The 15,066-nt window shown below is 41.7% G+C and overlaps 1 protein-coding gene across 1 annotated transcript in view; it reads right to left on the reverse strand.

Annotated features, from left to right (window-relative positions):
* The window catches only part of B3GAT2 (beta-1,3-glucuronyltransferase 2), a 91,812-nt gene that overhangs the window by 47,975 nt on the left and 28,771 nt on the right, over positions 1 to 15,066 (reverse strand). Inside the window, exon 2 of the mRNA XM_061131860.1 lies at positions 10,714 to 10,858. Within this exon, the coding sequence (XP_060987843.1) occupies positions 10,714 to 10,858 (145 nt within the window). The remainder of the gene's footprint in view (positions 1 to 10,713; positions 10,859 to 15,066) is intronic.

The raw sequence follows: 15,066 nt of genomic DNA on the forward strand, positions 1-15,066 counted from the left end.
AGGAAATACGCTTGTGGGGTGTCAACCAGGACCCAAAATATTCTAAAGAGCCATCACTACATGCTCCAGGGACTCAAGTCCTAACTAAAGTCTGGAAAGATGGGTCCCCAAAGGCTCAACTTCAGCCCACATGGCAGGTCCCCTTCCCTGTAATACTTTCTACCCCTGCAGCAGTCAAGGTACCAGGACATGACTCCTGGATTCACTACTCATGAGTCAAGCCATATAATAAAACAGAAGAGGACACTCAATACACCTGTGAGCCCCTGGGAGATGTCAGACACCTCTTCAGCACTACAAATGAGTGCCATTCTAGTGAACACCCCCAAAATTAAGCTTCTGGGGATAAGATTTCTCAGGATAACTCTAAAGAGCCAGTGCAGCCTGGCAGGGGTTGTTACTCCAAAATAGACAGGAGATAGAGCTCCTGATCCCTGAACAAGGAGGGACTTGAGCCATCTTGAATGAGATGTGTTGTTTCTGGGTAAATACCTCCAGCTAAGTTAAAGTTAAACTACAGTCCTCAAGAAAAACATTCAGATCCTATGGGATCTCAAAGAACAAGCTGGAGATCTCTCGAGTGGTTACAATCTCTCTTTGGGGGGCCCTTCTCCGGGCAGGGAGGGATTTGCAGTTGGCTAATGACCCCACTGGGCTTCCTGGTGGCTCAGAAGTTAAAGCATCTGCCTGCAATGCGGGAGACCTGGATTCGATCCCTGGGTCGGGAAGATCCCCTGGCGAAGGAAATGGGAACCCACTCCAGTATTCTTGCCTGGAGAATCCTATGGATGGAGGAGCCTGGTGGGCTACAGTCCATGGGGTCGCAAAGTGTTGGACATGACTGAGCGACTTCACTCACTTCACTAATGCTTCATGTACTATCACTAGTCTAACCTGTTTTGTCTCTGCCTGAGTCAACAAGCTACAAAATGCAGGGCTAGTTCAACAGGAAACATAAAACTACACCTGACCACAGAAATTATCACTCACCCTTAGATGGACACCACTATAAGGACTCTGAGGCCTGAGGCTAGCAAGAGGGTGAGGCCAAATGGCCCTCACCATCCCAGTTCAGCAGGAAGTAGCCAGAGAGACCTCAACACCCCTATTCCCAAAGAATTGGGTCTCCCATCCCTTGAGGGGGGGAATGTTAGGTAGTTAGAATAGGAAAAAGGAGTCCAAAATGGCAGTGGCTTAAAGACAAAGAAAGGGAAAAGCCCATGAAAATGGAACAAAAGAAAACCCGAAGACCGGGAGTGAGAACTCCAGGTGAAACAAACGCGCCCCCTTCTTGGCTAGCCCAGTTTGCAGAGGGCAGGCTCAGCAGGGAGAAGACAAGTGAATAAAAGGAGGCAGCCAAGACAATTGAGGCCTCTCCTCTGGGGTCTGCCCACACTCACGCTTCCAGGGTGTACTTTCCTTTGCTTGCTGAATAAAACTCTGAGCTGTAATCCAGCTGTCACACTGTTTCACATATTTGCTGCAGTGAGGCAGAACTGAGAAAAATCACACTATCCCCCAACAGTAATCATTCAAATTTCTAAAAATTATGTCCCAATGCAAGAGGAGTAATAATTTCTGCCACCACCATTGCACATACAAGAAAACGTCAGAACAAGATTTCCTTGTCTCAGAGCAAAACTCACATCTGTAGTGTTCGATTTGGCAAAATAACGACAGGGTCAAACTCCGTGAAGGACAGGAAACATTCTAGTTCCAATGTCTGATACGCAAATAAGCTTCTGGTGGGGGCGAGGTTGTGGCTTCACAGAAACACAAGCAGGACAGACGGTCAGGGGCTTCTGCTGAGTGTGCGCTCAACCCCACAGAGCAAGACAGCGTGGAAATGCTGCATACGAGCCCGTTCAGTCCAGGTGTGTTTTTTTAGGAAATATGTGTGATTTTACTTATTTTTGTTTCTTAAAATTTTTTTTTATTGATATATAGTTGATGTATAATATTATGTTAGTTTCAGGTGTACTACATGATATAATAGTTGCATAAATTATGAAATGATCACCATGATAAGCCCAGTAACCATCTGTCCCCAAAATTATTACGATATTATGGACCATACTCCTTATGCTGTATATTACATCCCCATGGCTTATTTATTTTATAACTAGACAAGAGTACCTCCTAATCCCCTTCACCTACTTTGCCCACCTCCTACCCCCTCCCTTCTGGTAACTACTTTTATGTTCTCTGTATCTATCAGGCTGTTTATATTTTGTCCTGTTTTGTTTAGATTCTACATATAAGTGAGATCCTATGGTGTTTGTCTTTCTCTTAACTTATGTCACTTAGCATGATACCCTTTATATCTACACATGTTGTCACAAAGGCAAGATTTCATTTTTGTTTTTATGGATGAGTAATACTCCATTGTATTAATATATATGTGTGTGTATACACCTATATGTGTGCATATATATGTATATCTATATATACATATATAAATACACACACACACACACACCACATTTTCTTTATCCGTTCATCTGTTGATGGACACTTTGGTTGCTTCCATACCTGGACAATTGTAAATAATGCTGCAATGAACATTGAGGCCATATATTCTTTCAAATTAGTGTTTCCTTCAGATAAATATCCAGAAGTAAAATTGTTGGATTATATGGTAGTTCTATTTTTAATTTTCTGAGAATTCTCCATACTGTTTTCCATAGTGGCTATACCAATTTGCACTCCCACCAACAGCGTACAAGGATTTCCTTTTTTGCACATCATCACCAATGCTTGTTACTTGCCTTCTCACTGTTAGCCATCCTGACAGGTGTAAGGGGACATTTTGTAGTTTTGACTTTCATTTCCCTGATGATCAGTGATGTTGAGCACCTTTCCACATACTTATTGGCCATTGGTATGTCTTTTTTTGAAAAATGTCTATTTAGGTCCTCTGCCTACTTTTCAGTCAGTCAGTTTGTTTTGTGATGTTGAGTTATAAGAGCTCATTGTATATGCTGGATATTACCTCCTTACCAAATGTATCATTGGCAAATATCTTCACCCTTTCAGCAGGCTGCCTTTTCATTTTCTTGATGTTTCTCTTCATTGCACAAAAGCTCTTTAGTTTGATGCAGTCCCATTTGTTTATTTTTTCTTTTGTCTCCCTTGTCAGAGATGACAAGATCCAAAAACATATTGTTAAGACTGATGTCAGAGAGGACACTGCCTCTGTTTTCTTCTGGTTTATGGTTTCGGGCCTTACATCTAAACCACTTTGAATTTATTTTTGTATATGGTGTGAGAAAGCAGTCCAGTGTCTTTCACCACGTAGCTGTCCAGTTTTCCCAACATCTCGTATTGAAAAGGTTGTCTTCTCCCCATTGGACATTCTTGCCTCCTTTGTTATATATTAATCAACTGTATCAGTATGGGTTTATTTCTGGGCTTCCCATTATGTTTCATCAATCTGCACATATGTTTTTGTCCTAGTTTGATGTCTATAGCTTTGTAGTATAGTAAGAAATCAGGGAGCATGGTGCCACCAGCTTTGTTATTCTTTCTCAAGATTGCTTTGACTATTTGGGGTCTTTTGTGGTTCCAAATAAATGTTAGAATTATTCTCCTGTGAAAAATGCCGTTGGTCTTTTGATAGGGATTACACTAAATCTGTACATTGTCTTGGGTAGTTCAGTCATTTTAGCAACATTAATTCCTCCAATCCAAGAACACAGGATACCTTTCTATTTGTGTTGTCTTTAACTTCTATCATCAGTGTCTTATAGTTTCCAGAGTACAAGTCTTTTACCTCTTGAATTAGATTTATCCCTAGGCTTTTCATTCTTTTTGATGCACTTGTAAATGGTATTATTTTCCTAATTTCTCTTTCTGATAGTTCATTGTCAACAGGTAGGAAGGTAACAGATGTTAATTTTGTATACTGAAACTTTACTGAATTCAATTATTATTTCTAATAGTTTTTTGATGGCATCTTTAGGATGTCTTAAATACAGTATCATGTCATCTGAAAATAGTGATAGTTCTACATCTCCCTTTCCAGTTTGGATTTCTTTTTCTTGTCTAACTGCTGTGGCTAGGAGTTGGCTACTATATTGATAAGTGTGGCTATCTTGTCTTACTCCTGATCTTATAAGAAATTCTTTAAACTTTTCACTGTTGGGTGTGTTTTTGTTGTATATGGACTTCATTATATTGAGGTATGTTCCCTCTATACCAAATTTCTATGAGTTATTATCATAAATGAATGTTGAATTTGTCAAAAGCTTTTCCTGCATCTATTGAGATGACACTGACTTTTATTCCTCAGCTTGTTAATGTGGTGTATTACATCGCTCAATTTGTGGGTAGTGAACCATCCTTGCATCCTTTGAACAAATCCCATCTGATCACGGTGTATGATCACTTTAATGTTTTGTTGAATTCAGTTTGCTAACATTTTGTTGAGGACTCTTGCATCTATGTCCCTTAGTAATAATGTTCTATTAATTTATTTTTGCTTTCTTTGCCCTTTCTTTTTTCTGTGGTGTCTGTGATGTCTCTGGTATCAAAATGATGCTGGCCTCATAAAATGAGTTTGGAAACATTCCTTCCTGTTTGTAATAGAATAGTTTGAGAAGAATAGGCATTAACTCCTATTTAAATTTTTCTAAAATTCACCTATGATGCTGTTTGGTCCTGGACTTTTATTTGTTAAGAGTTTTTAACTGACTGATTCCAGTTTATTAGTGGTAACTGGGTCTGCTCATATTTTATATTTCTTCCTGATTCAGTCCTGAGAGATTATACATTTTTAGGAATTTATTCATTTCTTCTATAATATATTATCCATTTTATTGGAAATTTTTGTAGTGATGTCTAACAATCCTTTGTGTTTCTGTGGTGTTGGTTGTAATGTCTCCTCTTTCAGCTCTGATTTTATTTATTTGGATCCCCTCTTTTCCTCTTGCTGAGTCTGGTTAAAGCTTTATCAATTTATCTTTTCAAAGCACCATTCTGAGTTTCACTGATCTTTTCTATTGTTTTTTCTTGCTCTCTGTTTCATTTATTAGTGTCCTGATCTTTATGATTCATTCCTTTGACTACCTTCTGGTTTTGTTTTTCTTTTTCTAGTTCATTTAGGTGTAATATTAGATTGTTTATGTGGGATTTTTCCTGTTTCCTGAGGTGGGCCTTTATGCCTCTAGTTCCCCTCTAAGAACTGCTTTTGCTGTGTCCCATAGACTGTGGTACTTTATGCTTCCATTTTCATTTGTCTCTGGGTATTTTTAAAAATTTCCTCTGTGAGTTCTTCAAGACTCATTGGTTGTTTAGTGGTATGTTGTTTAGTCTCCACATATTTGGGTTTTTTCCATTATTTTCCTGTATTTGATTTCTATTTTCATACTGTTATGATCAGAAAATACATTTGATATCATTTCAATTTTCTTACATTTGCTGAAACTTGTTTTGTGTGATCTATCCTGGAAAATGTTCCATGTGCACTTGAAAAGAGTATATATTTTGCTATTTTTTAATGAAGTGTTCTGAATCTATTAACTTCATTTGCTCTAATGTGTCATTTAAAGTCAGTTTTCCTTATTGATTTTCTGTCTAGATTATCTGTCCACTGATATAAGTAGGGCACTGAAGTCCCTATTATTAATAATATTGTAATGTATTATATTATTTTCTCCCTTTGTGTTTGTTAATATTTGCTTTATGTATTTAGGTACTCCTATAATGGGTGCATGGGAGAGCTGGACTGTGAAGAAAGCTGAGCGCCGAAAAATTGATGCTTTTGAACTGTGGTGTTAGAGAAGACTCTTGAGAATCCCTTGGACTGCAAGGAGATCCAACCAGTCCATCCTAAAGGAGATCAGTCCTGGGTCTTCATTGGAAGGACTGATGCTAAAGCTGAAACTCTAGTACTTTGGCCACCTCACACGAAGAGTTGACTCATTGGAAAAGACCCTGATGCTGGGAGGGATTGGGGGCAGGAGGAGAAGGGGATGACAGAGGATGAGATGGCTGGATGGCATCACCGACTCGATGGACATGAGTTTGAGTAAACTCTGGGAGTTTGTGATGGACAGGGAGGCCTGGCGTGCTGCGATTCATGGGGTCGCAAAGAGTTGGACACGACTGAGCGACGGAACTGAACTGATAATGGGTGCCTATACATTAACAATTGTTATATCTTCTTGATAGGTCGATCCTTTTATCATTATATAATATTCCTTTTTGTCTCATTTCTTCTTTGTTTTAAAGCCTTTCATCTGATGTAAGTATTGCTATACCCTGCTTTTCAATTCCATTTATGTGGAATACCTTTTTCCATGACATCACATTCAGTCTTCATGTGTCTTTAGAGACGAGGTGAATTTCTTGTAGGTAGCATATACATGCATCTTGTTTTTCATCCATTCAGCTCCTCTATGTTCTTTGATTGGAACATTTAGTCTATTTAGTGTTATTATTTTACATCTTTTTGTTTGTGTATTTCTTAACTATTTCTTATTGTGGATACAGATGATTTTATACTTTAGTCTTTTAACCTTCCTACTAGCTTTTTAAGCAGCGGATCTATTGCTTTTACTATATATTTACTATATATATATTTTACCAATGAGATTTTTTCCTTCTATAATTTTCATATTTTTAGTTGTGGTCTTTTCTGTTTAAAGTAGCCTCTTTAACATATCTTGCAAAGCTGGTTGAAAGTGAAAGTGGTTCCGTCGTGCCCGACTCTTTGAGACCCATGGACTATACAGTTTATGGAATTCTCCAGGCCAGAATACTGGAATGGGTAGCCTTTCCCTTCTCCAGGGGATCTTCCCAACCCAGGTATCAAAGCCAGGTCTCCCACATTGCAGGCCAGATTCTTTACCAGCTGAGCCACAAGGGAAGCCCAGTGGTACTGAATTCCTTTAACTTTTGCTTACCTTTAAAATCCTTTCTCCTCAAATCTGAATGCTAACCTTGCTAGGTAGAGTATTCTTAGGTAGAGTATTCCTGTTTTTTCTTTCTTTCATCACTTTGAATCTATCATGCCACTCTCTTCTGGCCAGCAAAGTTCCTGACAAAAAGACAGCTGATTGTCACATGGAAGTTCCCTTGTATGTGACTAGTTGCTTTTCTTTTGGTGCTTTTAAGAGTCTCTCTTTAATAATTGCCACTTTAATTATAATGTCTTGGTGTGGACCTCATTGAGTTCATCTTTTTTGGGACGCTCTGCTTCCTGGACCTGGCTGTCAATCTCCTTTCCCAGGTTAAGAAAGTTTTCAGCTACTTTTCTCTCCAAATAAGTTATCTACCTCTTCTTTCTCTCTCTCTTTTCCTTCTGAGAGCCCTCTAATGTGAACGTTAGTACACTTGATGTTGTCCCAGAGGTCTCTTAAACTACCACCATTTAAAATTTTTCTTTTCTGTTCAGCTTGATTTCGACTACTCTGTCTTCCAGATCACTGACCTGTTCCTCTATATTATCTAAACTACTGTTGATTTCTTCTAGTGTAATTTTTATTTCATTTACTGTATTCCTAAATTCTGCTTCATTCTTCTTTATATTTTCTAGCTCTTTCTTGAAATTCTCACCATGTTTGTTCATTCTTCTGAGTTTGATGAGCTTGTTTGTAATTACCACCTTGAACTCTTTATCAGATAAATTCATTATCTCCACTTTTTTTAGTTCTCTTTCTAAGGTTGTCCTGTTCTTTGATTTAGAACATATTGTTCCATCTCCTTATTTTGCCCAGTTTTCTTTATTTCTATGTGTTAGGTGGGCTGGTTAACGTTTCTCGATCTTGGAGAAGTGGCCTCATGTAGGAGATGTCCTATGGGGCCCCACAGGCTACTCTTCCAGAGCTATATGCTCTAGGGGTGCCTCCTCTGTGGGCTGCGTGCCTTCTTCTTCTGTGGCTGGGCTGGCTACTGTGAGTGTGCTGGTGGGAGCCTGGACCCTGGCCTGGCTGGCTACAGGAATGTTCGTCTCATGGGGCTGTGGGCCTGCAGGTAACAATCTCACATGGATGGCTCCACATTCCATGGGCCTTCAGGCTGGTGCTGGCCCAAGGAGCCAGGTCCCCATGAAGCTGCCAGTTACATTTTTAATCAGTTTGTGGCAATCCAAGTGAGGCCCGGGCTCCAATGCAGGCCTGCCATGCAATGATCACAACCATTTTTAAAGCAGTGCTTCTCAGGCTTTCCTGGGTGCAGCAGGGAAGCAGGCTTTCTGCTTCCTTCTCTCCAGAGATTGTGACTGTGGGTATCTGTCCTTTGAAAATGGGGTGGGAAGTATCGTTTGTACAAGAACATTCAAAAGATCTTCCTCTTGTCCCACCAAGAATAAATGGATTATATGGAATCTAAACAAAGCTGTGGAGTTTCAAGTTTTAGGATGAGAACAAACTGCCTCAAAGTCAGATCTTTATCTATCAATCTTACCAATCACTGTCAGGTAAAGATTTCCAAAAATATCAATAATTTACCGAAAACTAACTTGCAAAGCAAATTCATGCGTGAATAAAATAATTTAGTGTTTCAAAAGTTGTTTTCTTTGAGGCAGAAATTTTATTCCTATTTTAAAATAATTATAATTAATACAAAATTAGCAAATCATTCATTTTTTTATGATAGCTCTTATGCTTTGAAATATAATAAGGGGCTTAGAAAAATCTAAATATAAGTCATGTCATGGAGAAAGGTTTCCCAGAGATTTTAGCAGTGAAAGAGCATCAAATATCTTATCATTATCCAGCCTAAATCACAAAACCCATGTGCCTTTCTTGAATTTTGGATATATCTATTTGGATCCAAATTCTGGGGGAAGCAATGCAAAACACTCAATGGGCTTACTGTTTACTGGATACTTGATCATCTACATAAAGTTCTTACAGCAAAATCCAGGAAGATATATCCATGTTATTCTCACCTTGAAGTTACCTTGCAGGGTGATGGGCAGAGATGCTCCTGGGAAGTTCAGGCAAGGCTCTGGGGACAATTAGGACCAGCTATCTGCCAGCTGGCTGTGTTAGCAGTCATACCCTCACTTAGAATCCAGGGACCTGGACTTTTCTTTGGACTTCCAAGGTTGGAAGCCAGGGAAGGGAGGAATTCATTAGAGAAGAGCTCACCAGTCACTCACTCCCTCATTCCACATGAGGAGACCAACTCCCTGAGAAGCACAAGATTTTTCCTAATAGTACTCAAGTCTGCTCAAAGGGATACTTCTGAACAGAAAAACAAAAAACCTTGATTCTCAAAAGACACATTATAAGTTATAGTCAGTCATACTTTCAGAGCCGTAAACTCAGAGACAACTCTTTTGAGAATCCTTGAGACCTTCCAAATACGGCTGACCTGCCTCTCCATCTGCCTTCAGGAAGATGCTTTGGTTGAGAGGCCAGCCCAGCTCGGGGGCTGTAAGAACTGGGGGATGGGGAGTAAGGCTTGGATTGGAAGAGTGATGGAGAGATTAGGATGCAGGGAAAGAGTTTGGGAGAGGAGGATCAGGGAAGGGTCACAGGCCATGACACCTGGTCCCCAAATGAGGCACTCAGGAAATGTTGAGTTAGGATGTCCTAGCCTGTCTTCTCCCGTGACGCAGGGCAGTGGACCAGCCGTCCACAAGGCTCTCCCCAGCAGCCCTCATCCCTAGTCCTCTTCATAGCCTTACTCCCTCAAATTTATAGTACTGTCAGAACTAAAGTGATAAAGCCAGTCAGAACACAGCCTCCATCCCATCAGAATTCCAAACGTAGTGACTCCGACTACAGCTGGGAAATAACACACAAAAGCTTGACCAAGCCCAGGCTGACAGACAGAGCTCTGTTTCAGATCTGAAGATGGGTGAGATCAATTTTGAAGCTTCTCTGCCTTCATCTTCTAGGTTATAGATGTCAGTGATTTTTTCTTTTTTTTGCCTCCAAGCCTCATGTTTCAAACTGCATCCTTCTAGAGTAATCACAGGCATCATTTTATATAACCCCTAGAAAATGAGTCGCTTTGAGATGAAGCAGCATTTTAGAATTTGTGGTCTACTGTAGGTTTTATTCAATTTAGTTGGTTGGTCTTCAACCAATGTCAAAGACAGTTTCATTTCAAGAACTTCAAAAGACAGTTATATTTAATGTTAATCCCTGTTTGAACAACCAGTCATCCAATTTTATATTTTAGTTACTAAATGTATCAATAAGCACTAAATGTATCAGCAATCATCAAAATGATTGGCTTGCCTATACCATATCCCTGTTACATTTACCAGTACACATGTGATATATTATAACACATGTGATTATACTATAACCAGCACACATGTGATATATTATTCATGTGATATATTATAACACATGTGATTATACTTTAACCAGTACACATGTGATATATTATAACACATGTGATATATTATAACCAGTTGGACTTAAAGCAGAGAGAGTTGCAGGCTGCAGAGCCTGTGAAGCCTGGGCCACGTCTGGTCCCCACCAGCTCCCCTGTCCCCAGCCCACCCCGGACAAAGGGATGGCTGTATGGACAGGTGACAAAGTGGAATGAGCATTTTCTAATCACCCCCAAAATCGATTTCTCCTTGAATTACCCTCAAAGCCTGCTTTGAGGGTTTAGTTAAATAGTTCATCGGCTGAACGTGATACAGCCTGGAGTTGAACTGAAGCAGTTTTTCAAAGCGTCCTTCCCCCGGTGCAGTTATACCCAGGAGAGGCGGCGGGAACAAACCCCGCCATCCGCGCGCCTCACCTGCCATGTCGATGGCGAAAGGCCTGTCTGCCCTCCAGCCGGTGTACCAGCCCACGACTTTGCCGTTCTCCACCAGTGGACGTTCGTAGCGCCGCCCGCCGACCAGGCCCACCGGCCAGACCGAGACCTTGCGAGTCGTTCGCATCTACAAAAGCGGAAAGAGAAGTGGTTGAAGGTTCCTTAGGGAAAAGGCCCTGAAAGGAGGAAAGGAAAGTGAGCCACATTAGAAATGGAGTGGAGATTTTCAATTCACTGCCCTGTGCCGCCCTGGACTCGGTCAGGGGCTTAGGGCTGAGAAATAAAGTGGGTCGGTGTCTGAACATCGCTCACCTCCTTGGAAGCTAAGTTGTGGCCATCAGATATTGTCTCCGTGTCTCAAAGCTGAATCTGCAACAATACTCAGTACCTCCAGAAATGAGGAGGCTGGCTGACCCCTGGGGAACCGCACCTCCAGTAACAGCAGGAGTTCTGCTCAGACACCAGGCACCCTCCGGACTGACAGAAAGAAAAATGTACCCTAAATTCGCCTGCCTTTCAAAGGCAGTTTGGCCAAATTGGCGAGGAATGCCCCGTGCCAGTGACTGGAATCTCTGGTCCTCTCCATGTACACGCTCTTGTGCTTCATGGAGCTCTGGTCAAAGACAGCCCTCAACCAGAAGTTTATCTCCTAGATTTCTTTAAGGGGAAAGACTCAAAGTTCACAGAAATACAGTTCTCTTCTCAATTCACTCCACCTTCAGACCCCTGTCTTCTTTCACACTGCAGAAAATGGAAACATTTCCATTTTTTCGTCTGATATCTCAAATATGCCAAGCATACTGAAAAACCAAATTAAATCTAATACATGTTTTTCTTACAGTGACAAAATGGCCTTGTGTCTAACAAGGCACAAAAATAGCGCTGTGTCCTTTTTTTGATATTTCCTTAAAAGGCCTGTGATGTTTCAGCTCCTAAACTGCTTTTTCCTGGAGCACTAAATGTTTAAATGTGGAAAGCTGGTAAGCAGACCCCATCTCAGACTTGGGTGGGTGTCCTCCTGACAACGCATAGGCTGGGCCTGCATATAGCAAAGGCCGAAACATTCTTGATAAGGATGTGAGTGCCATGTGATACCGGATATGTGAGTCATGGGTAGCAAGAAATCAGGATGAGCTGTGCTGTGAAGAGGTACCTCACGGGCAAAGAGGCAGACAGACAGGAGAAGAATGGAAGGAGATCGGAAACAGGAAAAGAGAAATTTCCTTAAAGAGTAGAACACACGTAACTGGGAACACTCCCACAGGGACTAGCAAACACGACCAGATGGGTTCAATGCCTGGCTTTTCACTTCAAACGGGGCCGTGAAAGACATGAAGGATTTTGCCCACAGATTCCAGAATGGCCTAGGGTTCTGGGTAACGAGATGAACCAAAGAAGTAACTCTTCACACTTCTGTGCCAGTTTCATGCTAGAACATGTAGGGTTTGTTTGCATGCTCCAAATTCCTGAGAGTAGCTCAGACCAAACATCTGTTCATGTTTTATTTTTTCAGCGGATCGGGTGCTAAAGGAGAAGCAATGGCTATTGAACACAGGTGATGTGGCAGGATTATATTTCCAAGTATGCTAAATTTTAAAATGTTGGTCACTTAAATACAGGCAGCACATCATATCCACAGTTGGTTGAACCCACAGATGCCAAACCTGTGGATATGGAGGGTCCAGGTTGGCACTTGAGCATCCTCAGATTTGTACCCGCAGTGGGTCCTGGAGCCAATCTCCCGTGGGTGCCTAGGGATGCCTGTAGTCTGCAACTTCGGAAAGATCCAGATGCTTTTTCCATGTATGCATGGCTCTGAGATTCAGTGTGGGATCCTTCATCATACAGCCTGGCGGTGCAGGACCATTGCATTACAGAGTGTGCCAGGCATTTTACAGGAAAATAGCAGCACTATTTGCAGAGCATCTGCACATCACCCCTGGGACCCATCTTTGTTCTGCGTCCTTTTCATTCCATCGCTGCTCCTTAAGGAGTCCTTGGCAGCTACATTCTTTTCTGAGGGGAGGGGGATGTAATGATGACTGTTCCTATTAAAAGTAAAAGCATTTTCCTAAAACTAAAATAATTCCCGATATTTAAAAGTTTTCCTACTTTCTTAGCACAAAGCAGCAGCTATGTCACGGCACAATTCCAGGTACCTGGTGTGAGCTCTAGTTTGAAATTGAGGAGTAAAGCGCTGGATGTTAAGAAAGTGAGGAAACACTTTGCATATTAATAAGATTCACAACGTATAACCAGGTCTGGTCCCAAAGGCATTTTCTTCCTCTTTATTCAACACCAGAGCCATACTCTATCACTTACTCCTCCGGCTGTGACTCCCAGTTAAATGGACAGGACTCACAAGCAACCAGCCCAGATCACAAGCAGACCCAATGGCTGAAGGACCACAAGATGTGTTAGGTACGTCTCCACACTCCTCCAGGGTAAATGCCTTCAAACTCCCCAGGGCAGGGGGTGTTGGTTTGTCTGCATCTCCTCCAGAAGAGCAGGGAGGCAAGGAACTGCCCTGCACTCCACGTCTGGCGACTCTTCCCAGCAACCAGTTCCTGTTTCCTTAAGCCAACTTTGTTCCTGCAACTTGAAGCTACAGGGCTTTGGTCCCTGTCTGGGAGACAGCTAGCAGCCAGCTGCAGGACTGGAACACTTCAGATCACATGTCCGTTATCATCAGAATGCCCTTAGAGTGAAACAGAAAGTTAAACAAGTGTCTTTAGCTTCCTTTAAGACCTACTGGTAAGTGAAAGTCATATTTATTTTTTCCAAAGGGAAATGAGCAAAATCCTTGATCTTATGAAACATGAAATGCTATAGGCAACTTCAAGGAGTAGAAATACAATAAAGAATTTTACATCCTATGTCCTTCTTTTTAAACTAATAATTTCAGTGGTGAGAAAGCCACCCCAAACCGACAATAAAAAAAATCACCCTAAATGTGGCAGCATACACATTTAGAACTAAAGACAGACAGGAAAGAGAGCTGCAAATGTGATGAAGAAGCAGAGAGTGTGCACCTGGAGCCCAGGGTCCTTTCCAATATTGTGCATAAACACCTGGTATTTTCCAACAGAGAAGCTACATTTATATGATCCAGCACATCCATAAATTTTCTTTGGAACAAGTCTGAAAATTAGCATCATGTCTGTTTTCTCTGTTGCATCTAATTCACCATCCATTTCCTTCAACTAACAGTTCCTTGGCTCAGTGCTATTCACTCCACACAGTGTCCTTCACATAACTTGATATTGCCCGGGATCTTTTCTTTTTTTTCCAGATAATTTTGATTTCCACATGCAACCATTTACGCAGCACGAGCTTCTGAGGGGCAGAAGCTAATTACTTAAAGGAGCTAAGAATTCTAGAAGCAGAAACGCCCCTAATGCTGTATACTCAACCCTTCTCTTGTGTCATTGGGTAGAAAGTCTAGAAGACCACATCTCACATCTCTTCACACCTCCTGTATCTTTCCACTAAATATCAGTCACATATATAATATGCATCCAGTGCCAGCCTCTGAGCGAGGTGGATGAGGTCCGTGCCTTTGAAGCCAATGTTCCGGGAAAGAAAGGTCAGTAACACAATCAACTGCAAAATAAGCTACTTAAATCTTATGCTGATAAGGGCTCTAAGGGAGCAGATGGTGCTATGAGATACATTTCAGAAATTCTGATCTGGTCTGGAACCTGCTGAGGCTTCCTCCAGGACATAGTCCTGAGCTAAGCCCACAGCACGAGAAGCACTGGCCACTGTGGACATGAAGACCCAGGACTTTCCAGAAAGGAGGCAACTCAAGTGCTTCAGGCCGCGGACAGGAACGTTCTCCTGCATTCCTTAATAAAATAGATTCATTTCGGACAGTGGCTGCTGGGAGCCGGGTTTCTCACTGCTGGAGTGAGAACTTACAGACGGCAAAAGAGAAGACCAGCATGACCCCGGTGGCTATGGATGACAGCTGGAGACATCAGTATGAAGTCATGTTTAGCTTCATACAGAGAAGGTTATAGATGGTTACAGCTTACTACAGAGATGGTTACAGATGGGGCTTCCCAGGTGGCTCAGTGGTAAAGAATCCACCTGCCAAGCAGGATCCATGGGTCTGGAAGATCTGGAGCAGGAAATGGCAAGCCACTTCAGTATTCTTGGCTGGGAAATCCTATGGACAGAGGAGCCTGGCGGGCCACTGTCCATGGAATTGCAAAGGAGTCAGACACAGCTTAGAGACTAAACAACAGCAATAGATAGGCACGTGTGTACGCTGGTTAGTACACACACAGTTCCTTGCTCTGTCCTCTGAGGGGCCTGGAAGCAGCAACGGGT

Source organism: Dama dama, chromosome 28 (assembly GCF_033118175.1).
Source record: "Dama dama isolate Ldn47 chromosome 28, ASM3311817v1, whole genome shotgun sequence".
NCBI classification, from domain to species: Eukaryota; Metazoa; Chordata; class Mammalia; order Artiodactyla; family Cervidae; genus Dama; species Dama dama.